The sequence below is a fragment of the Dasypus novemcinctus genome, chromosome 27 (genome assembly GCF_030445035.2).
Source record: "Dasypus novemcinctus isolate mDasNov1 chromosome 27, mDasNov1.1.hap2, whole genome shotgun sequence".
In the NCBI taxonomy this organism is placed as follows: Eukaryota; Metazoa; Chordata; class Mammalia; order Cingulata; family Dasypodidae; genus Dasypus; species Dasypus novemcinctus.
Window position 1 is genome coordinate 1,206,240 of NC_080699.1, and position 27,678 is coordinate 1,233,917.

At 42.7% G+C, this 27,678-nt stretch overlaps 2 protein-coding genes across 4 annotated transcripts in view; one reads left to right on the top strand and one right to left on the bottom strand.

Moving 5' to 3' along the window:
* The window catches only part of MRE11 (MRE11 homolog, double strand break repair nuclease), an 85,874-nt gene extending 70,760 nt beyond the window's left edge, over positions 1 to 15,114 (bottom strand). Inside the window, exons 1-5 of one of the 2 annotated variants that reach the window (XM_004448191.4) lie at positions 15,002 to 15,114; positions 14,494 to 14,623; positions 12,584 to 12,716; positions 6,583 to 6,743; positions 185 to 272 (exon numbers count right to left, since the gene is read on the bottom strand). In XM_004448191.4, the coding sequence (XP_004448248.1) occupies positions 185 to 272; positions 6,583 to 6,743; positions 12,584 to 12,716; positions 14,494 to 14,513 (402 nt within the window). In that variant the 5' untranslated portion in view covers positions 14,514 to 14,623; positions 15,002 to 15,114. The remainder of the gene's footprint in view (positions 1 to 184; positions 273 to 6,582; positions 6,744 to 12,583; positions 12,717 to 14,493; positions 14,624 to 15,001) is intronic. The other variant, XM_004448194.4, reaches the window with a different exon arrangement.
* Positions 15,115 to 15,200: 86 nt separating this feature from the next.
* ANKRD49 (ankyrin repeat domain 49) lies at positions 15,201 to 21,161 on the top strand. 2 transcript variants are annotated; one of them, XM_004448190.3, is made up of 3 exons: positions 15,201 to 15,280; positions 17,667 to 18,021; positions 19,727 to 21,161. In XM_004448190.3, the coding sequence occupies exons 2-3, from the start codon at positions 17,764 to 17,766 to the stop codon at positions 20,186 to 20,188; spliced, it is 720 nt and encodes a 239-aa protein (XP_004448247.1). In that variant the 5' UTR covers positions 15,201 to 15,280; positions 17,667 to 17,763; the 3' UTR covers positions 20,189 to 21,161. The 2 variants fall into 2 exon arrangements, with proteins under 2 accessions (XP_004448247.1, XP_071068406.1); XM_071212305.1 differs by lacking the exon at positions 15,201 to 15,280 and adding an exon at positions 15,398 to 15,419.
* Positions 21,162 to 27,678: the final 6,517 nt, after the last annotated feature.

Sequence of the window (27,678 nt, forward strand, 5' to 3'; positions counted from 1 at the left end):
GACAAACTGTAAAGCACCGAGCACCGTGACACCTGGCTCCTCGTGCGTCACGACAGCACTAACCAACAGAGGCACGGCTGACAGCAGTCTCCTTCCAGACTCTTATAAACAATCTACACAGCAGATAAAAAGCTAAATGAATGATCTCCAGTTAGGAAGAGTCCATTTGACTATAAATATTTACCCCAGTCGGATCATCATGATTGCCATGAATACTAAACACTGGAATCGAGATGTTGAGATTGCCATCTTGATAGTTCACCCATGGAAACCTTAAAAAAAAAAAAAGTTAAAGTTTCTGTAAAAGACAAAAGCTGTTTTCCCAGTATCCTCCTCTAAAATATCAATGAATGCAATTGTAGACAAAAGGCATGATCTAAACTGCCAAATGACCACTAGTTTACAGCTTTAAAAAAATAAAATCATAAGCAACAGCTCATTTTGATTCAACCTTCAAAATACTTCAAAGGACTACCTTTAAAAGAAAATCCTACAACAATAAATGATACTTGTTAAGTATATGTAAGAGTAGAATAGCTGACTAATGGAAAGTTAAGTCATTCTGAATTTTTAAAAAATCTTTGCATAAGATTGTTATTTGTAGTGGTAGAAAAAAAACAAAAAAGTATACTTAGGAATCAGAGAGACATAGGTTAGAAATCCCAGCTCGACCACTTACTACCTGTGTAACTTGATTAAGCTGTCCAAGCAGTGTACCTGAGCTCCAGGTTTCCTCACAAATGAGAAGAATTATTACAAGTATTAAATGACTTAAATGTCATCTAAGTGTCCAGTGCTATACCTTACTCTCTTCCCTTCCCCACTTGTATATTTTACTTACCATAAGTATTTTCAGAATAAATAATACATGACAAAAGGATAAAGCATATATAATAAGAGTCCTTATCAATCAACACTGTTCCCAGAGGCAAATAATGTTAGCAATTTCCAGCATATCTTTCCAAAGGTATTTTACACCTATACAAATATTTTTCTCCTCCTTTCTACGTAACGGGAGCACATTATACAGATGTCTGCATCCTGCTTTTCTTTCTCACTCTATTCTAGAAGCCATCCCCGTCAGAAGGTAAAGCGCTTCCTTGCGTTCTGCCAGCCACAAGCCTCCTACTGCGCGGATCACTACAAGGTGTCTTAACATGCCCTCCTAATGGACACTTCGACTATCTCCTGCCTTTGCTGTATAAATAATGCTATAATGAGTATCTTGTTCTTGTGAGAAGATATTTGAAGAAAAAATATCCAGAAAGGAATTGCTTGGTCAAAGGGTGCATGCATTTCTAATTTTGACAACTACTGCCAAACTTCCCTCCCCTGGGGATACATACGTGTACACACACAATGGCGACACCTGCGGCTTCCCTGCGCCCTCGCCACAGCAGGCTGTCAAGCTTTTAAGCTTATGCCGATAGCTCTCAACCCTGGCTACACGGCATAATCATTTGGGGATCTTCTAAGAAATACCAACACCCTGGTCATATACCCAGAGATTCTAAGCTAAGTGTTCTGAGTGGAGTGCAGGCGCCAGTGTAAGACCTCTCTCTTACGGAAACGTGCACTCAGGACTGAGAATCACTGAGCTATGCTTCGTTTTGTGAATAAGGAAGAGCTTCTTTTAATATGCTTAGGAGTCCTTCTATTTCCTTTTCTGTGAACTATATCCTTGATACATTTTCTACTAACTTGCAGTGCTGTTTTTCTTTACTAACTTTAAGAACTATTTATTTACTAGGGAAATTAGGCCTTTGCAAAAAGTTTTGCTATTGAATGCTCACTTCCGACTCTTATTTAGTTGGGTTTTGTCACGCAGAAATTCTTTATGTAGACAAATGTACCCATCTTTTCTTTTAAGGCCTCTGGGTATTGGATCATTCTTAGAAAAACCTTTTCCATGTCTAGACTATATTTTAAAAATATCCAACATTGGACTTACCCCACTCAGCTAACATGGAGGTGAAGAAGGTCAACCACCACACCAGGGAGCCAAGAGTGCCTACAACTGAAAGCAGGAGGATTGCATCCAGCATCCATGTGGAATCTAATCCCCCTCTTTATACAGATGTGGAGTGGACACAACCATTCCAAGGTCCACAGGAAGGAGGAATACAGTAGGATTAGAGTGGACTTAATGATATTCTATTCATGAACTATTGTGGTTAATAACCGAGAAAATGTGGCATTGGTGTGGAAAAAGTGGCCATGGTGGCTGCTGGGTGCAGGGAATGGGAGGAAGAGTGAGATGTGGAGGCATTTTCGGGACTTGGAGTTGTCCTGGGTGGTGCTCCAGGGACAAATGCCGGACATTGTATGTCCTCCCATTGCCCACTGGATGGAACATGGGAGAGTCTGGGCTATGGTGTGGACCAAAGGACATGGGATGCAGCGATGCCCAGAGATGTACTCACCAGATGCAATGGATGTGTCATGATTTTGGGGGAGAGTGGTGGGGTGGGGGTGAATGGGGACCTCATATTTTTTGAATGTAATATTTTTTTAAAAATGAATAAATTGAGTAGAATTTGGAAAAAAATTTAAAAAATTAAAAAAATTAAAAAATAAAAATACCCAACAGCTTTTCTACTTGTACTTTTATTAGATAATTCATATTTTTCCCCAGATGTGAGACGCCACCTTTATTGAATATTAAATTCACACACATATTTGAAACTATTTCTGGAATTTCTATTCTCTTCCACTTACCTACCTATCAATTAATAAGCCATATCACATTTTAATTATTATAGCATTATAATATACTTTAATATCTAACTGGGCATGTCACTACTCAGTAGTCTCATATCTCAGAGTTTTCCTGTATGAACTAGTAACTAGTGAACTGGAAAGGTAAATCATCCAGAATGAAACACAAAGAGATAAAGTTATGATCAATATAAAACAGAGGATAAGAGACATAAAGGATATTCAGAGAAGAAAAAGAGAAAGAATTCCAAACAATGTTTGAAAACATAGTAGATAACAATTTCCCAGAATTGCCGCAAAAAAATAATTCTCAAACTGAAATGCAGCCCAAGCAAGGTAAACAGAACTAAATCCACGCTAAAAGTCATAGTAAAACTGAAATGTCAAGAACAATGAGAAAACTTTAATAGCTACCTGAGTGTTTTTTTAATGCCAGTCACTACTCTAAGCAAACTTCAAATATTAACTCAACAGACACTCACAACAACTCTTTAAAACAGGCACTAATCTTTTCCCATTTTATAAATGAGAAAATTGGTACAAGGAGATTAAGTGACTAATCCAGCCATAAAATTAAGTAAGTGACAGAGCTGGTATGTGACCTCAGACGATCTCGTTCAAGAATCCATGCTCTTAACCACAATGTTTTTCTGCCTTTCCAGCACCTAAACAGGCAGCAGACTTATCAAGAGCAACAACAGGGACTAGTATAAATTGGAGTAAGAACCCTCTACACACTGAGTAAAAACGACTGTCAACTAGAATTCTATATCCAGCTAAACTATCGCCCAAAATTATAGGCAAAATGAGGATGTTTTATAAAGAAAATAAGAGGAAGCAGATGTGGCTCAAGCCCCTGGGTATCCGCCTACCATATGGGAGGTCCCAGGTTTGGTTTTTGGTGCCTCTTAAAGAAGATAAGCAAGTTGGCAAGCTGATGTGAGACGCTGTTGCAGCGAGCTGACACAACAGGATGACAACGCAACAAAAGGATGATGCAACAAGAAAACACAATGAGAGACAGCAAGCGGGAAGCGGAGGAAGTTCAAGTGATTGGGCGCCTCCTTCCCACATGAGAGGTCCCGGATTTGATTCCTGGTGCCTCCTCAAAAGACAAAAAAATGAAGACGAGCGGACAGCAAGCACAAAACAATGAGGTGGGGAGAAATAAATAAATAAAATAAATCTTTAAAAAAAAAGGTCTACCACTCAATGCCACTCAGTGAAATAACTACTAAAAACTATACTTCAGGAAGGAACTCATCCAGAAAAAAACGTGGAACCCAAGAAGGAACAATGAGCAAAGAAACAGGTAAATATACAGGTTGGGGACAGCAGTTCAAAAATAGGCAAAACTAAGATGAAAGATGGAAAGAGATTAAAATTAAAAGGTCCCAAGTTCTAGACTGAAATAAAAGATGAGTAGAGATACTCACCAGAATTTTTAAAAACATATATGTTAAAAATTATAGGACTCATTTAAAACCAAATTTTATACTCAAACTATCAATCAAGAGGAAAGGTAAAAATACAGGCTTTTTTTTTAATGTACAAAATCTCAAAAAATCTACATCCAGTAGAGACTCCTGATTTCTTAAATATATATGTATATAGATAGATAAGATATATACATGGACATGTCAGTATTCATGGGTGTTAGGGGCTGACTATCACCCACAAGTCATGTTCATGTACCCTGGCCTGTGGAGGACCCAGGACCACTTACCGTTTGTAAGTAAGACCTCTGAAGAAGTAATTAGTGAAAGTGTGCCCAAACTGACTGAGAATGGGCTTAATCCAAAATGCCTGAAGCCCTAACAAGCAAAGAAAATTGACACAGAGAAGCCGTGGGAAGAGCAAGAAACAGGAGGTCTAGAAAAGAGTGAGAGAAGACGCCAGTACGTGCACTGCTGTGAGAGGGGAAGATCAAGAGCCCAAGACTGCCCCAGGGCCCCGGGCTTTAGTGAGAAAGCACTGCCCTGCTGGTGCCTGAATTCTGGACTTATAGCCTCAAAATTGTGAGCCAATAAACTCCTGCAGTTAAGTCAACCCATCTATGGTATTTGTTTTAGAGCTAGGAAACTAAGGCAATGGACTGGAATACACACTGTACTTCCCAGCTCTGTCCTGTCTGAGGGCCCAGGAGCAGTGACAACCCAGTAGCAACATGCACACCCGGTGGCCAGATTCTCCAAAAGGGTCTGGGGCTCCTTGAAGAAATGGCTGCGTCTAAAGGTAGGGAAGGTAAAATGCCCAGTGACACAGGAGCCGATCTGAAAGAGTGCCCAATGGCTAAAACTGGAATGATTTGACCAATAAAATTAATTAGAATAGTACTGGATTATAACCCAAAGAATAAAACGAGCTCTGAGTGATATAAACAACTGAATGAATTCCTGTGGATTGGAACAATTCAATGAATGAATGAATAAATAAATAGGGAAAAAGGACAAATTTTCCTCACAGAAAAATTTCCATTGATAATACAGAAAGAATGCAGGAAATACAAATTCACCATCAGAATACTACAGTATTAACTGCTGCTGGCAAGATCCACGGATAATTGCTAACATTAAACAGGACTGTTATATACCTCAAAATATATCCCCCAAATATTGATTTCTGTGCTGGTATATAGCAAATGTCCATGAATTCTTTTTGTGGCACTTCCCCTTGAGCATGGGCTGGACTGAGTAACTCACGTAACGAACAGAATATGAGAAGTGAAAACTAGTACTCTGCAATAAAGAAACAAACCTGGCAGAACCCACCAGTGACAAGTCAGGGTGATATCAGTATTCTTTCCCCAAACCCATAAGCTGAGTCTAATCATGAGAAAACAGCAGAAAAACCCACGTTGAGGGATATTCTACAAAACACCTGACCACTACTCCCCAAAAGCATCCAGGAAAGACCAAGACTGATCCAGCTTGCAGAAAACCAGTTAATACTGTTCAGGAAAAACCATGAAAGTATCATCATAACTGCCAAGTATTTCATTCAAGTGCCATCTTCTCACCGCAATTTCTCTTGCAGGCATTTTGCTAAGCCCACCCCCCAACCACCTTCCTAATCAGGTTCCAACACTCCTGGGCTGTAGCACACACGTCCAAGAGCCAGAAACCCCAGACACCAAGCAGCTCAAAATAGCCCCTTCTCCTTAGAGTTGCAGACTTACTCAAAATACCCAACCAACAAAAGCCCACAAAACCTACCTAACTACACCTCACTTGCCACTTGCAGGTACCTGCCACAGTTCCAGCTTGCTGGCACCCTTTCTCCAGGTGCATGCAACCCCATGTGGCAGCCCTGTCTCATTCAGAACTCTAAGTAATGAAGAGTCCCCTTTCATCTACTCAATGCCTTTGTTTTCTGTCCCACCCATCCAAAGAACCTATAACCATACCCAACATGTAATTATGAAACGATTCTGAGTTCTAGATAGATTTCTTATGTAACTCCAAAAATCCCAAATCTTAAAGAAAAACGATACATTTGACTAGGTCAAAATTAAATATTTCAGTTAACAAAAGACAAGCCACTGATTGAATGTATTCCTGACAAAAGTTTAATGCCCAAGGAATAGAATTTCTACAAATTTGTTACAAAAGGATAAAAGGCACAATTTTTCAAATAGGTAAACAATGAGAACAGAAAAGTATACTAAAATGACCCATAAGCTGAGGATCATCAGTCCTACTATTGACCAAGGAAATGCAAATTAATAAAATGATGATGAACAATAAATTCAAAGAACACCATTTGCTACCTTACAGGGAAGGAGAAATGGCTAATTATTAATGTTCATGTGTCTTGGAACAGAAAATATTATGCATAAGTAAATGTTCACTCAAGCATACTTACTTACTAAAACCAAAGTTGACAGACTGATCACTGATAATTTCAAACTGTACAGGACGATCACCCATGCAATATTTTCTTAGTAACTCCAGGCAGTTATGTAATGTTTTTCTTGATGGTTTATTTTCGTGAAAAAGATCACCACCTAATAAAATAAAATCCACCTAATCAACAGAAAATGGTGTTATAATTAGTATCTTTTATAGGAAAATTTTAAAAAATTTTAGATGAGAAAAGTAAAAAAAGACCTAGTTATTCATGGGATTTAAAAGTTTAATAATTTAATCAAAAGGCCTTCCAGTCTTGTAATTAATTTGACTCCTACTTGTGTTCTTGAGCTAGCTTCAAGTTACACCAGGTCCCTCACTCATGCTCCCCAAGGGGTCACATTTCTTACTATTCTCATCAAACATAAGCTCAGCACTGCACTAGAACCCATGAAAGACATAACCAAGTCAATCCAATTATTCATTCAATTCATTCAACCATTACTGACAGAGTACCCACAGGCTCAGTATTAAGGAAACGGCAATAAACAAAATAGATGATGTCCCTGCCCTCATTAAATACAATGTGCGATGCCCTGTGCTGGATCCTAGGATACAATGATGAATAAAATATGAGCCCTTTCCCAAGGACATTCAAAGTCTACTGGAAGAGACAAACTGTTACGCATCTAAACATAAATCAGACTCTGGCATGCACTTGGATGGATGGAAATAACAGGGTTAGAGTTGACATCACAGCTACCTGCAACGAGGGCAGGCAATGACTGAGCACAAGCCTGGGAAGGCTGGGCCAACTGCACACACTGGAGTTACACCAGGAAGGACAAATATGATTCTGAGGAAGAGTACTCCAGGAACATCAATGAAGGAGAGAAATACCAAAAAAGAAGTCCAACACACTCCCACTTTCAAAATGTGTACATATCTACCTTAAGAAATTCGAGTTCTTAATTACCACTTAATGAAAAATGAGGGATCTAAGCTAGGCCCTCAGAAGTGATCAGGATCTGGGTGTCTGGGGAAGGGTATGTTCGAGTTCTCTGTATGGATTTTGTATTATTGCTGCAAGTGTCCTTCAAGTTTGAAATTATTTCAGAATAAAAAGACCACTGCGCCAGGCCCTTGGTACTGATGGTTGTACTAATGAACCTTTCCTTGTGAAACTGAAACTTAGTTTAGTATTACGTACTGCCTAAGAGGCACCTCCTGAAAGCCTCCTTGTTGCTCAAATGCGGCCTCTCTCCAAGCCAAACTCAACACATAAGCTCAAGCGCACTGCCTCCCCCAGCATGGGACATGCCTCCCAGGGATGAGCCTCCGTGATACCGAGGGATTATTACCAAGCCCTGATTAGCAACGCATCTGGAAAAAGACCTTGACCAAAAAGGGGGGGATATTAAACACAAGTGAGTTTTCATGGCTAAAAGATTTCAAAGTGCGTTGGGAGGTCATTCCAGAGTTTACACTTACACCCGTCTCAGCAGGACCTCACTGCCCAGTAAACAGTGCCTCAAAGAGCAGGGCTCCTGAGGGCTCTAGAGACATCTGGACACTATATGCAGAGCAGACAATGTCAGGAATTCGGCAACTGTCACAAAAACATCTGGACGCTATATGCAGAGCAGACAATGTCAGGAATTCGGCAACTGTCACAAAAACATCTAGACGCTATATGCAGAGCAGACAATATCAGGAATTCAGCAACTGTCAGTGGGCCTTACTTTGGAATATATGTTCCCCAGTGTAACAGAGTTAGACTTAAATCTTCAGTCTGTTCATGTGCCAGCTGAGCCTTGAATCTCGGCAGAGTTGCAACACCTATTCTCTAGTTCATCAGACTCACTCAGGACAACTAACAAAAGGAGAATGATAGACAACGCCCATCCCAAAAAACAGAGGATCTACAACTGCAAGCAAGGTAGTTCATTCATCTGCCCCATGCGATCTAGGCCCCCTCTCAAGTAGAAACAGAATGGGCAACACCATCCCCAAATCCTCAAGATTGAGAAATAAAGAAACATAAAAGGAGACTGCTACTATGGACTAAAGTTATTATTATTATTCTAGTAATGGAAGAACTTGTAACACTGATATAGAGGCAGCGGTCACCAGAGGTTCTGAGGGGAGGGAGAGGAAAGAAAGGTATAACATGGGGGCATTTTTGAGACATTACAGTGACAGATACAGGCCATTATATGTTTTGCCAAAATTGGTAAAATTGTGTGGGGCAAAGTGTAAACTACAATGTAAACTATAGTCCATGGTTGTTGTTAATGTGGGTAAGTGTGGAAGGGGGACAGGTGGTGTATATGGGAATTCCCTATATTTTTTATATATTTTAAATATTCTTTAAAAATAAAGAACATTAAAAGTTCAAAAGAAAAGTTCATACATAGGTAGACAGATAGACAGATTTATATTAGAAAAGAAAACCACCATAATCAAAGGCATGGAAGAAACAAAACAAAAACAGAAGAAACAAAATCTTTTAAATTGGTTGGAGGATGGAGAGACAGACAGGAAGAACAAAAAAGATAGATTGAAATAGAGGAAAGAAGGGAGAGAGAGGAACGGAGTGGGGAGGAAGGAAAAACAAATGTGGCAAAACTCTGGTGGCTCTGAGCATCTGGGTGGGGAGGTACCTTGGAGTTCTCTGTATGGGTTTGTTAGTTTTGGAACTGTCCTGTGTGAGTTTTTTTGAAAGTTTATATATAGATACACGTATATACATGCACCACCACACATGTGTACACACACATATATATATATAAAAAAAGAGAAACTGGCTTGTGACTCCACAGAACACTCAGAAGTACACTCCTTACTTCTGTGGTATTCCCGCCAAAAGTGCAGAACCTAAATCTAATAAGGAAAATATCAATGCCCAAAACTCATGCCAAAATATTCTATAAAATACCTAGCTTGCTCTCTTCAAAAAGAGCAGGGTAGTAAAAGACAAAGGCAGACAGGCTAAAGGAGAATGAAGGGTCACAGTGGCCAAACGCAGAATGGACACCTCTGCTCTGCCCCCAGACTGCTATAACAGACATTACTGGGACAAGTGGCAACATCTTAAAATTATATAATAGCACTGCATCAATACTGATTTCCTGCAGTCAGTTATATACGTAATTTACTCAGATGGGTCATAAAATATATATATGTAAAGAGAGAGAGAAGGATAAAGCAAATGTGGTAAAATGTTGGGAGAATCTGAATAAAAGGTAAAGAATTCTCTGTACTATTCTGGCAACTTTTCTGTAAGTCTGAAATTATTTAAAAAAAAAAAAAAAAAAAAAGACTCCTAGCAACTAGAGAATGGAAATAAGGTTGGTTGGCCACAAATAGAGGACTTAAAAAGTCAGGAAGAATTTAGACTTCTTTCAATAGGAAATACCAGGTACCAATTAAGGGAAAGAGTAAATACAAGCACCTGGAAGTCCTAGTTTATGGGATGTAAGGGGAGTTTAAGATGAAGGGAGGGAAGCGGATCTGGCTCAACAGATACAGCATCCACCTACCAGATAGGAGCTCCAGGGTTTGATACCCAGGGCTTCCTGGCCCATGTGGCGAGCTGGCCCACATGGAGTGCTGCCACAGGCAAGGAGAGCCCCCCGTGCAAGGAGTGGCCCCCACGCAATGGAGTGCAGCCCCATGCACGGAAAGTAGCCCTCCCAGAAGTGGTGCCACACACATGGAGAGCTGACACAGCAAGATGATGCAACAAAAGAGACAGAGAGAAGAGACAACATGAGACACAGCAAACTAGGGAGATGAGGTGGAGCAAGAGAATGACGGCCTCTCTCCCACCCCACAAGGCCCCAGGATGGGTTCCCAGAGCCGCCTAATGAGAATACAACAGACACAGAAGAACACACAGCAAATGGACAGAGAGAGCAGATAACAGAGGAGGGGGAGGAGGGAGAAATAAGAGAAAAAACAAAAAACAAAAATAAAACAAAGGAAAGGAAAGATGCTAACACCCAGATTCACTCTAGGGGAAGAAATTTTAGAGCCTAGGAGTTAAAAAAGAAAGATCCCAGGCAGGATTCCCTGGCAAGAAAAATATCTCTTTTAATTGCCCTCAGGGAAAGAAGGATCCATGTTAGGAGGAACAACACTGGCCATCCTCTTTTGACTAGTAGATCTACAGGAGCACCCACTGCTTGCTAGACCCTCCAGAACCAGGGATGCAGGGGTGCAGGCAGGTCCTCCACACCCATGGCGTTCGCTCTCAGAGAGGAAGGCAGATCACCAGCTCTTTCAGGGGTGAGAGCAGCTGTCAACACACACGAAGCACAGAGCTGTAGAATGAACGAATGCTTGGAGCTACCAGGGAAGACCTCTCCAGAAGGGCAAAACTTGAACTGAGACCAGAGAGGTCAACCAGGCCAAGGTCAAGGTGCTCCGCAGAGGGCAGAGGTCCCCGAGCAGGACACACCAGGGGACAAAGGAGGGACCTGTACATGAAGCTTCCTGGCGGAGGGGAGGTCAAGCTGAACTCTGTAGTTTGAAATTTTAAGTTTCAATGGAAGGTCACTGGGAAGACTGTAAGCAGCAGAGTGACAGGATCTGACGTATGATTTTAAAAGTCCACTGTGGCTGCTATGCTGAACAGAGGTAGGGGAAGAAGGGAAGTAAAAAGACCAGTGAGATGAAGCAGTGGAGAGGGTCCAGAATGTATTCCGGAAGTAGAGCTAGCAGGGCTTGCACGCACGATGGCTATGTGGAGTGGGAGAGCAAGGGAGATGGGGAAGTGGAATCAGAAGGAAACGGAACTGATTCCAAGGCTTTGCTAAGAACAATTAAGATGCCGATTAGGGGAGCAGATGTGGCTCAAGTGGTTTCCCATGCACTAGGTCCTAAATTCAATCCCCAGTGCCTCCTTTTTTTATTAATTAAAATTTTAAAAAAGATGCCTATTAGACAGCCAAGGGGAGGTAACACTTAAGCAGTTGGGTACAAAAGTTTAGAATTCAGTGGAAAAATCAAGGCTGGAGATCTTGACTTGCAAGTCATTATGTTTATATCATGTTTACTCTCCAACTCTCCCAGACATTTCACCAGCCTGCTAGAGCGTTTCCCAGGTCCTCAGAGAACCTCCAACTCGACAGGCTTAAATCAGAATTCATAACCTTCCCAAATAAAGAAGCACCTCTTAATTCCTACTTCTATTACTGGTACCACCATTTACCTCAACCAAAGGCACCCCCTTTTGTTTCATGCCCACTCCCCTAAGACTAAACAAAGTATGCAAACTCTTCCTAACATCCCTTGCCTTCACTTCCTTTTTTCCATCCCCAATGCCACTCCTTTAAAAAGCCTCAAACTGGTCTCCCAATCGTACTGCCAGACCTTCTACTGAATTGCATGCAAACTCCTCAGGGTGGCACTGGAAGCCCCATAGAGCAGCTCAAGCCCGTTTCTGCAGGCTTCCCAGCCCACGCTTACTGGGGAGCCGAGCTGCCTGCCGTGCGCTCACCTGCCGTCTCGGCTGTGTGCCCACGCTCCCCTGGGATGCCAGCCCTGCCCACCTTCAGGCCAGGTTCAGGGCCACCTCCTTCAGTGAGCTCACCTTGCCATCCTCATCCCAGGAGCTCTCCCACCCAGGAAAACCCTGTTCATGGTTTTCTTGTGGCTCTTACCACGTGACTCTGCATCAGAAGTTGCTGGGCCCTCGTCTTAGCTCATGTCCTGCCTTATCTACGTTGTGAGAGCAGAAACCATGGCAGTCACCATCTGTGTCTCAAACAAGCTGCCACAGGTGTCTGCGCATAGGACACATCCTAAAACATTTGTACACCGTAACAGGCTTTTTAGAAAAGTAGCTCCTACTTAAATTCAGGACTCGGTATCTTCTCTACACTTTGTAGTATACTGATAGTTAAGTGACAATGTTATATGAGCCTATTAAAAAAACCTCCAACTTTACAAGGGAAAAAGCCTACTGACTAAGGGAATATGGCAGAAATGGCAAAAATGGAAACCAAACTCACTTCGTTTTCCTGGGCAAGTTTTAAAATTTCATCGAGTGTTACAAAGGTATCATTTCCTCTGACTGCATCTTTCTCCATAAATCCAAGATGAATATCTGTGGCAACTAAGATTTTAAATGTATTTTCATCATCGCTGCATAAAAAAGAAGAAAATTTCAACACAATTCATGAAAAGGATGCTTAAGCAAATTGAAAGCCAAATTTTTAAGATATACAATAGCAGTTATGGTGTAAAATCAGATTTCTGACCTTAAATTTGGTCTAAAAATTTGTAATATTCAACCAATCTTTAATGTCACATATTTTTTCTACCACTAACTCAATACGGAACAAATGTACATACATTTTTAAAAGATTCTGTAATTGCGTCAAACATTTATAACCTCTTTATAGTCAGTTTAGCACACTCATATGCAATATGGACCTAAAAAGGCTGCTTGCTTTCCTATCTGCTCCACAGCAGACACCCAGGAGTTGAGCCCTATCCCTAAACCCGCTGTTTATCTGATTTTGTGCTCTTCCAGGAAACTCAGCTAACTGATTAATTTAAAAAGCCCTTCCTCTGGAGTGAGGGTGCAGCTCAGTGGTTGAACGCCTGCTTCACATGTCCAAGATCACAGGTTCGATCCTCAGTACCTTCTGAAAAAAGAAAAGCATTAATAATCAGACTGCCTTGATAACAGGGGCTCATACCTCGGGTGTGTACTGATGCTTTCCTCGTTTCTCAGTAAACTCCCTACCGGCCTCATTAAAAAAAACAAAAGCCCGTCCTCTACCTTCTTATTGGAATGATATTAATATGCTAGTAACTTACATTCAGGCCCCTGAGAATACTTGTCTCTACTCTCTAAAAAGTTAGTTTTCCATTAATAAGATTGGTCAAATAACAAAATTGTTTACAACTTAATTTAAATTTAGCAGTATTCAAGAGTACCTTCATGTGAAGCAGCAAACAGTTACTAATACTCTTTTAAACTTAATTAGCTTTTAATTATTTAAAATATTTTCTTATTGATGATCTCAATTCTCACATGTAAAGATATAGGTATTATCGTGTCAACTTGAAAAATGAGAAGCAGCAGCACAGAAAAATTAACTGATTTATTGCACTAGTGATAGAAAAGAACTAAAACTCAGATTAAAACACAGGCTATTTTCACTGAACCATAATAAATTTCAAGTTGTCCATATATCTCCAAAATTAAAATCTTTACAATCTTTCCAGAAGAGTTCTCCAGAAACCTAAAAAATTACACGCACAGTTGTGATTACTATATACATACGCTTTTTGAACCTCACAACCACATCATGCTTCTACTGCAATTTACAAAGTATCTTCACATGAATTCCTGCATTTCAATCTCAAAATTACTGTTACAAAAATAAAGAAACTGAGGCAAGGTTCTGAAAACTGCTGACTTGCCCCTGCTAGGATTAACTGAGGCCTTGAAGTCTCCAATTCTAACGCTTTTCCCATTTAACTTTTTCTAGACAATAAGACAGCCCTTTTGTTTTACACAAATTCATTTCCAGGTTATTCAATACTAGAGCAATTTTTCACTCCTCTAAAATTCTGCTTAAACAGAATTACATTGACTAATAAGCCGACTTCACTATAACAACTCAAGTTTTATAGCTTCATATTTTAAAAAGAAACCTAAAAGAACTTACACATCATAATTTACTGCAAAACCCCAATCAATAACTACATATTGTCTTTTAGTTAGTGAACATACAGCATGAGTATTTAGAAATTCTAAGTATTCTTTCTGATGACTGATGACTACTGTGTCTCTCCACAGGCAGGTTCTTTATTTACTAATTTATTAAAGGAGTTTTCTTTCACGGTGCTGCGGGTTGACAGGCTTTAGCAAACCCAAAGCAAGAGACTCCGGAAGACAGCAGCTTACAGCGCATCTGCAGGACTCATTCTTCCGTCCAGTCCAGCTCCTCTGGGACCTGGCTCCCTCTCCAAGCCCCGGCGGCCCTGGGATCAAATCTGTCAGAAGGCTCGCTCGATTCCAAATTCTCCTAGAACACCTTAAAACCAGGATTACATTACTGTGAAGCACGCTTTCTAGAGGCTGCGCGTTTCCGCGAGGGAAGAGCAGGAAGCAACACCCCCGGCACCGGAGCCTCCCGGCGCGGCCGCCCGCCCCTCGGGGGAGGCTTGCGAGAAGCAGGTGGAACTCGAGGGCAGCGGCGGCCGCAGGGCGCGTTCCCAGCCCCGGGCGCCGAAGCCCTCCGCGGGCCGAGCGGGCGCGGAAAGAGGCCGGAGAGCGCGGGCGGCCCCGAGGCGCGGCCCGCCCGGCCCCACGCCCCCGCCCCGCGCCCCCCGGAGCCCGCGCCCGCGCCCACGGCCGAGCCCGGGAACCAGGCGGCGGGCACCCCTCGCCGGCGCCCAGAGCCCGCTCTTACCCGCGGAGCGCGCGGGGCTCGCGAGACGGCGGGAGACCGCGCGCGCCGCCGAGCACCCGCCCCCAGCCCCGGCTAGCGGGAGCGACGCGCCACTGCGCCTCTCGCGATACTTCATCGAGAACGTCAGCAGGGGGCAAGGTCTCTTCAGCTCTCATTGGCTGCCGAGCGCAGGGAGGAGGCGGGGACAGTCGCGGTGAGGCCCCGCCCTCGCACCGGAGCCAATCGCGAGCCTCGGAGGCGCACCCCGGAAGCGAGGTGCGCGGCGGCGGCGCTCGCCAGGTGGGTGGCTCTCCCCGCGCCGGCAGCCCCAAACCCCGGCTTCAGGAGCGGCGACCCGCCAGGCCCGACCGCGCCGGCCGCCCCGCGCTGCCCAAACCCCGCCTCAGGAGCGGGACACCCGGCAGCGCCCGCCGCGCAGGTCTGCCCGGCGAGTCCTGAACAGGCCGGGGCTGCTCCGGGAAGGCCGGGCGGCTCCCGGGCCCGTGGGGTAGCGGCTCCTCGGTCCCCTGGCGTCCCCTCGCCGAGGGGGGCGTCCGGGCCCCGGAGTGTGCAGGCCTTCCTCCCGTGCGGTCGCATCTGAGCCCGGGCACAGCACATGTGTATTGCTTTGTGCGGGGAGGACTGAAAAATGGTGCGGTAAAAAATAATGTGGACCCTCGGAATTCTCCTCCAGGCCACGCAAGGGCCCTGGATGTTGGGCGGGTGGTTTTAATCCGTCTTAACCTCGGGCACCGTCGTGTGGAGAATGGGGTTTGTAGCCCCGCCTGGCGCAGTTGTGTGTGAGGAGCTGGAATCAGTCAAATTGCTCTCAGTATAGAGTGTACTTTAAATTAAGAAACACACCCTATCCGTTCCTAGTGGAAAAGCACCGAGTTAGAATCTTGATATTCAAACACTGAGTCAGGGAGACGCACCTAGGTTTAACCTTCTAGTTGAAATCTACCAAGGAAAGTTTATATGTAATTTGTTTTATCTGGAGCTGTAAATTGAGAACTTTCAAGAAGTTTTTACAGAAAGGAGAGGTATATGGGGGGAGGGAAGGGAAGATAGCTGTGTAGTAATTACAGATGATGTAATTAACAAGTGAACTTTAGATTATCCATATCTGTTGAGTGTTTAATGAATTGATGTGTGATCACTTTTGTGCTGTGAGGTTCATGGAATAGTTTGAGAATGGGGACTTCAAAAGAACTAAAAGAAAACCATAAAGCAGTTCCAATAGGGTCTCTCTGTAGACTCTGAAAAGCTGGACAAGACCTGAAAATGCTTTAGTACAGTCCCTACATTTTACACATGAAGTGACAGGTCCAGAGAATTCACTGCTCAGGAGTGACAGGTTTGAACTTGAGTTTACTGCTTTTGCCACTGGTAATGAAGTCTAATACACCTCAGGACTGTGTACTGTTAATCCTGTGAGGTGAGGTAGAAATGAGCGTCTTAGGGTCATAACTAAGGAACCGCTCAGAATCCACTCCAGGCAAAATCAAGTGATAGGGCTTTAATTAAATTCAATTTTACAAATATTCTTTAACTTATACATAAGTTAATATATATAATATAGTTAAATATGGTTCCTTTTCTGTAAGCCTGTAGTCTTTCAAGGGACTAAAACAAGAAAAAATAGTGGTAAAATAAAGACAATATGTAGCATGCACATACACACAACACAGAGAGACCTAATTGGGAGGAACAGAAAAGAAAGCCTTGAAAGACTTAAGATTTCAACAAATACTGTTGGGAGCCTGAAGAAACAATCTCAGTGATGTATTTTAAAATACTCTCTTTTTTTGAGTTTCATGTAATGTGCTATTTAATGTGCTTTATACTCATATACTGGCTTATAAATTAATATGGCAGCCCAGCAGGATAACATTATAACTGGATTAATTGTGACCCCCCATACTTAGAGTATCTGGAAACAGCCCTAACATAGCACTTATCATGTTGTCTGTCAGTTAGCCCCAGTACATGGTCAGTTTAAGGTAAATATGGATTTTCTTTAGTGTTTTAATCCCCAGGCCCAGAAATTGCCACACACCAGGAATTTTATTGCTATTTGTTAAATGATGGGATTACAGCCAGAATTCATTTCAAAACAAGAGACAACTAAGAACTATAATTGTCTGTCAATGAATAGGACTACTTTTTAAAGCTGTGAATTTTCCCAGGCCAGAAATTATTAAAATAGAGGTGCGGTCATTATTATAATAGAATGTTGTGGTAAAGGTATTTGTGTTGTTCATAAGAGACTGGAACAGGTGCCCTTGGAGGCTGCTCCATCTCTAAGAATCCCTGTCTTGAGGTAGATTTTAGGAATAGAAGTTTTTATTTGTGGTCATGTTATCTGTGCTGGTTTATGAAAATTTTGATTGTGCTGATCTTTACTGTATTATACTTTTTAAAACTTCAAGCATTCATCACTGTTACTATGATACAATAATACCTAAACCAATAGATTCAAAATAATGAAATTATAACCATCGACTTGGTAGAAAGAAGAAAAAGGGGCAAGGAGTGTGAAACCCTTAAAGATGATAAATAATGGAAACCTGCCACTTTCAGTGTTTAGCAGTCATAAGGAAAACAGAAGTTCAGACAGGGTTTATTGGCATGCTATCTATGCTCTTGACAAAGCCTCAATTACAATTTTTATGTTTGTTTTCAGATCCTGAAGAATAAAATAAAGCAGACATAATTCATCTCTAGAAAGATCATTTATACCCTGGCACTTGAAATGCTTTGTATGTAGAATAGCAGCAAATATGGAAAGAGAGAAAGTAGATGATGATAAAAAAACAGATCCTGAGAATTCTCTGGACTTCTCTGAACACTTTAACCAACTTGAATTGTTGGAAACACATGGACACCTCATTCCCACTGGCACCCAAAGTCTCTGGGTAGGCAATTCTGATGAAGACGAGGAGCAAGATGAAAAAACTGAAGAGTGGTATCAACTGCAAGAAAAGAAAATGGAAAAAGATCCGAACAAATTGCTTCTTTGGGCTGCTGAAAAAAATCGGGTAAAGAGAAAATCATAATAGAGTTGCAAAAACATTGGGTTTGGAGCTGCAAGGCCTGCCCTCCACTTCAGTTTGGTCTGTAACTTTGCACAAATCCTAGCATTTCTGAACCTTATTTCTGTAAAAGTGGACATCATAGTACCTGTTTGTACAGGGTTGTAAGGGTCAAATGAGACAGTTTTCATGAAAGCATATATTGTGCTACAAGTGCCATATTGGGTATTAGATATTTGGGGATGTAAGGCCAATTACTTAAAAAGATAGCAAGTAGTCTTCTGTTTTTAAGTCATATATATCACATCATTAGAGTCACCCTAAAGACAAGTGTCATTTAGGATACTGAGTGTGGGAATTAACATTTAATACCAACTCTACCCGGTGCCTTACTCCTTCAGTTTAATTCCCCCAAAAAATAGAAATTATTCTTCCCTTTCAAGACATTGAGATTCAGGAATATTAATTTTCCCAGAGTCATCAAAATAGAGTTAACATTGAAAGTCTATTCTTCCCACTTGACCACTTATATTACTATTTCAGTTTATTAGGTTCTCTCATGTCTGTTAGTTAATGGTAATAGGTACCAAGTACTTGCATTTTTGGATAACTTTTTAATGCAAGAGGATCCCAAAGTCCACAATGGGCCACAGACCAAACTGAACATGATTACCTGAAAGCATGTCTCTAAGGTTCTAGTTAAAAGGATTGAGCTCTTAATCCTTAGGTTTCCTCATTACCACTTCATTCTTCTGAAGAAAGTTTTATTTTTTATTTAAGTTGTATCTACTGTGTATGTTGGTGTTGATAAAACCTTTTTATGCAGTTGAGGATCTCACAGCTTTATTGTTGTATTAGCCAAAGGGGTGCTGATGTGAAATACCAGAACTCTGTTGGCTTTTATAAAGGGTATTTATTTGGAGTAGAAGCTTATAGTCACAAGGCCCTAAAGAGTCCAACTCAAGGTATGGTAAGAGGTACTTTGTCACCCTAAGTCATTGGCCTTGTGTTGAAGCAAGATGGCAGGCAATGTCCGTGAGGTGAGAGTTCAGCCCGCCTCCTTCCTCCTATGGCTCCGTGGTCCCAGCTTCGTCTGATCTCAGCTGTAGGCTGGTATAAGGCTTATCTCTGTCCCCAGGGCTTGTTTCTTTCTGGGTTCAGCTGCTCTGCTCTCTTCATAAGGTCAGCTGTAGACTATCAGGCTCATCTCTCTTCCGGGGGCCTCTGCCATGTAATGAGCTGTCTCTTCCTCTGTGCTCTTCTCTTTGTATCTGCTTTGTGCATCTACTTCCCTGTGAGCATCTGTTCTGTCAGCCCAAGGGGCTGAGTTGCACTCGAATGATGTGGTCAAATCAAAGTCCTAATTTTAATGTAATTTACTCAGCTGTCTCAGCTGAATCTAATGCAATCAAAGGGTCATCACACCCAGAGGAACAGAGCAGTTTACAAACAATCTCTCTTTTTGGAATTCATAAACAATCTCAAACTGCCCCAATCATGAATCGGGCACATCCCATCTAAGGGATGGGAAGGGAGCTGCTCCCCAAGGAGGTGGAGAGGGAGAGCTTGAGGGCACAGCAGAAGCAAGGGAGATGTTCTGATTGGCTGACAAGTCTCCAGTTTCTGTGGGGAGCTTATAAAGGGGGGGGCAGCGGCACACCGGGTCATATGGCACGTGGCAGGCTTCTTAAAGCTCTCTTGTCCATCTCAGCTTGCTACGGTGCGCAGACTTCTCTCTGCAAGGGCCGCTCACGTGAACGCTAGGGACGAGGACGAGTACACCCCTCTCCATCGAGCGGCCTACAGCGGACACCTGGGGGTTGTCCGTGAGCTGGTTGCGCGAGGGGCCGATGTCCACGCAGTGACCGTCGACGGCTGGACACCCCTGCACAGCGCTTGCAAGTGGAATAATGCCAGAGTGGCTTCTTTCCTGCTTCAGCACGACGCGGACATCAACGCCCAGACACAAGGCCGCTTGACCCCCTTGCACCTGGCTGCCGGGAACAGCGAGGGCAGGGAGACCCTGGAGCTCCTCCTGATGAACCGTTACCTCCGGCCAGGGCTGAGGAACAGCCTGGAAGAGACCGCGCGCGACATCGCCAGGAGAACCAGTAGCTACCACTACCTCTTCGAAATTGTGGAAGGCTGCACAAATTCTTTGCCTCCATGTTAACCTTCTAGTAATTTTCATAAGTTTCCAAGAACCAGTGCCTCCTCTGTGTGAGATGTAAACTGTTCCAGCGATACACAGTTGACATCACAAGTCTTACTACCACAGTTCAGTGGCATGGCCTTCCAGGTGGACTGCCTGCCCTGAGGTCCGCTCCCTTGAAAGCTGTTTGGCTCCATCTCTAATGATTTGTGGTGTTGGTGACTTCTTATTTTAAATAGCCTATACTTAAAAACACAACACAGGTTGTACAGAAAATGAAAGATATTTTTGGTGCTGATCCAAGAGAAATGTATTTTAAATATCCCACATCTTGGATCTTTGCTTAGTATTTAGTATATTGACATGTATTTTTATACTTGTGCTAAATCTTTATTAAATTCACCTTTTGTGAACTCTCCATTTTTTTCCAGGTGAGGCAACTCAGAATTTAAAAGTCTTAAGTACACTGGTGCAGTTCAGCTGCCTTTTCTACATTAGCAGAGCCAGACGCTTCTATTTTAAACCAGAGGGACTAACTTCTTAGGAACTTGGATGACTTGATATGCTGAAAGAACACCCTGTCTCTCGGAGTATTTTCAGAAAAGCATTCGCAGGTGTGTAACCCACAAGCGTGGAGCACTGCCTGCGGATGGCCCTGCCGCACCTGGTCACCGGTACGAGTCTCCCCCGCAGAGTCAGTGGGACCTTGTCCGCGGGCCGTTAGGAATCTGCTGCCCGGCTGGACACCTGTGACTGGTTTGGGCCCCGCCATCGAGCGCACAGGCTATGTTGAGTTTCCAAGGCCTCCTTTTATCAAGATGGTGCACGGGCTAGGTGGCCAGGGGAGAGGAATTCTAAGAGTGAGGGGATGATACCAGATTGGGGCTGGGGCTGCAAAGGTGAGACACATTTTTAAAAGCCATAGTGTGGATAGTGACAAAAAAGCATAAATATTCAAGAAAAATAAAGTGACAGTTTTGAAAAACAACAAAAAGATGTGCATTCTTTTTTACCTATTTATATTTTCCTTGGATCCATAATGTATGTGTTCATCCAGCCTACATTTATTCTCTACTCTTGTCTCTCCAGCAGTAGTTTCCCTTGACTGCTTAGCCCCTCTGTGACTATTCCCAAAGCTTTTTTCTAACCTCTAACCCCAGGAAGGGAGCTAAACCCGTTAAAATTTTCCTCAGTTATATATTTTAATGTCCACCAAGGTTATTCTCAAGCTAGCCCATGTGGGCCAATCACCCTAGACCAAGTAATCATGTTATTTAATCAAATACATGTGGCAGGTTTTTGGTTAGAAAGAAATAGTGTCGAACACTGTGATAAGCAGCCTTAAGAACTGAGAAAGTGTCACCCTGACTTGGTGTAAGAGAGACCTTGGTTTCAGAGTATCAGTGTTTCTGATGCAGGGGGTAGGCAGAAAGTAAGAGGTTGCTTCCTGCGTTTTTGTTTTTGTTTTTGTACTGGGTTGAACCCAGGGCTACGCCTGCCCCCTGCTTTCTGTTTGAACTGGCCCAGATTATTGATGGACGCAGAACCCAGCTGTTCCAGTGAATGGCCGGACGAGGCTGCCCTTACTCAGGAACGGGCTGCACCCGTGATTTCACACCAACTTTCTGCTCACGTATTGGGCCAAAGAGTCTGTTTCTGAGAAGGAGCTGCAGCAGGGTGACTCCTGTGTTTTCAGCCTTCAGCGCTCACCCAGGAAAGTCGAAGTATGCCTGAGGAACATCTTACACCGTTTTGACTGTTACTTTCCTGTACATTCAAGTTTGCTTTAAGAACGCTAAATAGCTCCATTTCCATACAAAATGTTCTCCTAAATTTGGGGAGTTTATTCAAAGGTTTTTTTAAAAACAAAATACTTTCATAACCAGGGGTTTGGCTTTTATTAACTGTTTGAGGAAGGGGTGACTTTGTCATCTCTAAGGGCCACGTCGCCTCACTTCTCTAGGAGATCCTGGCCTTCACCTGCCGCAGTGACGGGGTGCGCGAGCTTCACCTGAAATCCAGAAAAACAGTGTTCTTGTGGGGACATGTTGGTGCGGGTGTAATGTATTTGTGAAATAATACACAGTGTAGTGTGGACTTGGTAAAGGGTCTGTGGTTTCCACCTGGCTGGTAAAAGGGGTCCGGGGAACCAAAAGGAGAAGAGCCCCTGGTTTGGAGCGACTCTTCATGCTACAGGTGAACATTCGTTCACTCATCTCTCCACCGGCATCCACATGGCCTGCCCCACTGGGCTAGGGCACAGGAGGCTCAGGGAGGGTCACCTGCTCGGAGGCTTTTCTGTCCCATTCCACATGAAACGTGATTCAGCCCTCGATTCCCGATCAGCACGCACACCAGATTCACCTGCAATGTTCTAGGGTCTTGGAGCTACTTGGTCCTGGGGGTAGAATACGACCGCCCGGCTCACTGGTTGTGCCTCTTGCAAGTGGTTTATCACAAGATGCCCAGGGCCTCTGAGAGATGACCAGATGACCGTTCAACTCATGCAGCATGAAGTGCTCTCTCCAAAGAGAATTTAAGATCCATTTTTGCTACGTTCAAAAAAGTAAGCTAAATATGATTTACAAAAATGATGGGGGTGGAGGAAAAAAAACAAAACAGAAAGCTAAGGAGAGTGTCTAGCCTGCTAGGTTTAAATCCCTGGTGCTTTTCCTTTGAAAGTCCAAAGTTTTCAGTCCCAGGAATTCCAGTAGAAATTGTCTAGATTAGTGCTGACCAAGAGAAATATAATATGAGCCACACAATATATTTTAAATTTGTTCTAGTAGTCACATTAAAGAACAGGTAAAATTAATTCCAATAATATATATTAAACCCAATATATCCAAAATATTAGTTCAACATGTGATAAACAGAACTTTATTGAGTTGTTTTACATTTTTTTAAAGCTAAGTTTTCAAAATATAGTATTTCACAGTATATCTCAACTCAGACAAGCTTCAAGTTCTTTGCAGCCACCTATGGCTAATGGCTTTTGTATTGACCAGCACATGTCTATGTTCTCCTAGACAAGGAAAACAGGAAGAGCATAAACTTCTGATCAGACAAACCTGGGTCTCAAATCCGATCACCATGTAAGTGTGCCTCGGCACGTAACTTAACCTCATCTGTGAAGCGGGGATAAGATTACTGTGTTGCAGCTGTCCACTGAGAAATACAGACTGAGCTGCAAGGCAACAAAAGCATTTATTTGGGGTCTTAGAATTGCACAGATTCAGGTAGCAACCCAAATGGCATCCCATCTTGGACCTTAAATCAAGGTTTTTAAAGGAGAAAAGATTATATAAGTTGTTCGTAAGGACATATGAGTGGTGGCTATTTGGGGCTTTTCAAATGTCCTTCATGTTGGTTTACTGATTCCCTTGTGCTGTGGTTAGTGCATGGCATCCAGCTGTCCTCAGAGACATGGGCGTTTAGGTTTGGCACACTTGGGCACTTTGCAGTATCGGCGAAGGTGACAGTAAGAGGAACTCCCAAACATCTCCTGACTCCATTTTAAACTATTAGCCGTGATAACTCCATTGTGCTTTATCTCTTTTTTCACAGTGTTGTAAGGAATAAGTGAGATATGATGTAGGTAAGGTACCCATTACATAGTGGGGCTCTAAAAAACGGGATGGAGTGGTTCCTCTCCCCATCGTTTCAAGCAGAATTAACTTTCCTGTTTCAGATACTTGTATTCTTGAGGATACAAGTGTATTAATCAGCCAAAAGGGTGCTGATGCAAAATACCAGAAAATGGTTGGTTTTTATAAAGGGTATTTATTTGGGGTAGGAGCTTACAGATACCAGGCCATAAAGCATCAGTTACTTCCCTCAGAGCTTACAGATACCAGACCATAAAACATGTTACTTACCAAAGTCTATTTTCATGAGTTGGAACAAGGTGGCTGCCAGCGGCTGCAAGGGTTCAGGCTTCCTGGGTTCCTCTCTTCCAGGGTCTTGCTTCTTCCTGGGCTCAGGGTTCCTCTCTTCCCAGGGCTTGCTTCTCTTTCCTCTGTGAACTTACTTCCCAGGGCTACAGCTTAAGGCTTCAGCATCAAACTCCAACATCAAAACTTCAACATCAAAAACCCTCGCATCAAAAGCTCCAACTCTGTCCTCTGCCATGCCTTTTATCTGTGAGTCCCCAAGGGGTGGGGACTCGAAGCCCTAATCATAACTCAATCATGCCCAGGTACAGACCAGATTACAAACATAATCCAGTATCTATTTTTGGAATTCATAACCATATCAAACTGCTACACCATGTGTAGCTCTTCCTTTATATTCCTGTAGTTCTTTCTCATGACTTGGCAGTAGAATATGCAGCACAGAACTTCTTTCAAGAATTTAAGCACGTCCCTCCTGGAAAAAAATTCCTGCCTCATTTTCAAAGGTCTCACTCCTATAGAAGGAAAAAACTCAAGGAAAAAGCAAATTAATGTAAAGGCATTTCAGCAAATAATTACAAGTCCTGGAAAGAAATGAGACTCAAAGAGAAAATGTGTTTCCAGAGTGGATCTATGACCTTGAAACTAAAAATGCCTTATCTCTTATTCTAAGTTGAGCTGCTTCTGGAAGGCAAATGAGTTGCTCTTTCAATTCATATCTATTTTCCCCTTCCAGGATGGGTTCTTTTTTTTTTTTTTTTTCTCAATTTCCTTTATTTATGCTCTGATCTCTATTATTTCTTTTTTTTTATATTGACTTTTTTTGTCTTTTTTAAAATATTACATTAAAAAAATATGAGGTCCCCATATATCCCCCCATCCCCCTCCCCCCAGTCCTCCCCCCATAACAACAATCTCCTCCATCATCATGAGACATTCATTGCATTTGGTGAATACATCGCTGAGCACCTCATGGTAGGTGGTCCACACCATAGCCCACACTCTCCCACATTCCACCCAGTGGGCCATGAGAGGACATACAATGTCCGGAAACTGTCCCTCCAGCACCACCCAGGACAACTGCAACCCCTGAAAATGCCCCCACATCACATCTCTTCCTCCCACTCCCTACCCCCAGCAGCCACCATGGCCACTTTCTCCACACCAATGCCACATTTTCTTCGATTACTAATCACAATAGTTCATGAATAGAATATCAGTAAGTCCACTCTAATCCATACTCTATTCCTCCATTCTGTGAACCTTGGAATGGTTGTGTCCACTCCACATCTATGGAATAAAAACACAACAACATTCGTTTTTTGGTTCATCACTTTAATTATCCAACTGAAATTCAGGTACATCTGACAGTCCTCCCTGACTTAATGACATGGCCCCACCTGGATTTCACAGAGGCAAGTCTGTAGAAAGAAAAAGCTTATAAACGCTAAAAGCCAACTGCTACCTATTGGTTTCCTTCCATGCCCTTCCATCACAATGCATCCAGCATTCCTTCTCTACCAGATGTACAGTGCTTAAAAATTAGAAAGGCGTTGTTAGAGAATTAACAGGAGTTCATAAAGAGTCCTGTGCAGTTACTGCAGTTCCGTTTTCAGATACAATGGCCTTAAAGAAAGGTTGTTTTTAGCAATCAAGAAATGAAAATATGAGCATGTCATCATCAAAATTAGGGGCCTATCAGGTTGTTGAAACCCCAGTCTACTGACTCATGAAAGGAATGCAGCATCTGACTGCAGGGACCGCTCCAAGAGCAAGACAGCTTCTGCTGTCAGACTCAGGGCCGTAAGGGTCAGATCTACTTTATGTGCTTTTGTGCATTTCTCGTTTGAAGATATGCAGCGCTGAAGGGGAATCAAAAGGAAGGACGGGGCACAAGGTCCTTTGTGCTTTCCTTTGAGGTCAGTCTGCGCGCCTGGACACGGGAGGTTCTGGAGTCTGGAAAGGGCTGAGCTTCGGGGTCTCTCAAACTTCAACCGCTGAAGTTTAGTGGCAAGGAATTCTTTCCCAGGAGGGAGGGCAGAATTGCCCTGTGAGCTGTAGGGTATCTGGGCCAGTGGCACCCCCTCTCCCAGGTGTCTCAAACAAAGTGTTTCCAGACGTTTTGTCACAGTAGGTGACCCCCGCTGTGCCACCCAAATCTCTAAGGTCCAGATTTCACAGCTGGCCAGCCACAAAGCTGCTTTTATTTATGTGCATGCAAATTTTCGCTAAAGCACATGTTTTCCCTAGTTACTGTTAGGCATTCCAGATATTCATCAAAAATTTAAAAATCACTGATTCTACTTTGAATGTTTAATGTTTTATTAATAAGAGAATTTAAACACATTCAAAAACTAGTTAAAACATACTATTTTTTTTAAGAACTCTTTAATATCAAGTGTCATTTGTAAAAAAACTCACTCCCTACTCCCCATTTTGGTCTCTAGGAAATGTATCCCATGGGTCAGATGAGGTTTTTTAGAGAAATTCTGATTACCATGTATTACCAGGGATGATAGTCATATCCCAATTTTTAGTGGGTTATGATGTAAATTTTTTGTTGCTCTGCTCGATAAATTGCAATTAGGTTGACACATAAGCTTTTCACTTTAGAAGAAAAGAGATAAGAGAAGTCAACAACCTCTGTCAGAACAGAAAAAAATGGGGAAGCAGGAAGCGGCTTCCAACCATAATTGGAAAACAGTGTATAAGGTAATCTCTTTCTACCTTTACACACCAAAAATTCTTTTACTCTGCTATTTTGATATAAAGTCATATGGTAGGGAAGCAGGCTTGGCCCAGTGGTTAGGGCATCCGTCTACCACATGGGAGGTCCGCAGTTCAAACCCCGGGCCTCCTTGACCCGTGTGGAGCCTCATGCACAGTGCTGATGCGCCAGGGAGTGCCCTGCCACGCAGGGGTGTCCCCGCGTAGGGAAGCCCCACGCGCAAGGAGTGCACCCCGTAAGGAGAGCTGCCCAGTATGAAAGAAAGTGCAGCCTGCCCAGGAATGGCACTGCACACACGGAGAGCTGACACAACAAGATGACGCAAGAAAGAGAAACACAGATTCCCCTTCTGCTGACAGCAACAGAAGCGGACAAAGAAAAACAGGCAGCAAATAGACACAGAGAACAGACAACTGGGGCAGGGAGTGGGGGAAGGAGAGAGAAATAAATAAATAAATCTTTAAAAAATAAAATAAAATAAAATAAAATCATATGGTATCATTTATCTTAGCAATTACTTTTTAAAAATGAATTCCAAGATGAAATACATCAAAATCATAATATTTTTAAATTCTACATCTGTTCGCTGATTAGCGAACAGGTTCTACATGAATAAAACAGTCTCGTCTGATTTGTGAAAATTTGTATATATCCAAATTGTGAGACACCAAACCATTGTGATGATATTATTAACAGGTAGCACTTGAGTGCTTGCCGGGTGCCAGCTGTGCCTTGGCGCCTTCCACGAATTACCTCCTATGAGCCTCACTATTGTTCTAGGAGGTAGGTGCCCTGTTCAAAGGAGGAAGTTGAAGCTTAAAGAGGGTACACAAGTGCCTGCTGGCGTACGGTTAGTGCACGTCGGAGGTAAGTGTCAAACTCCTCGGCCT

Coding starts and splice junctions, on each gene's coding strand:
- ANKRD49 (XM_004448190.3), top strand. CDS start 17,764: ATGGAAAGAGAGAAAGTAGATGATGATAAAAAAACAGATCCTGAGAAT. Junction 18,022..19,726: donor GGGCTGCTGAAAAAAATCGG/GTAAAGAGAAAA, acceptor TGTCCATCTCAG/CTTGCTACGGTGCGCAGACT.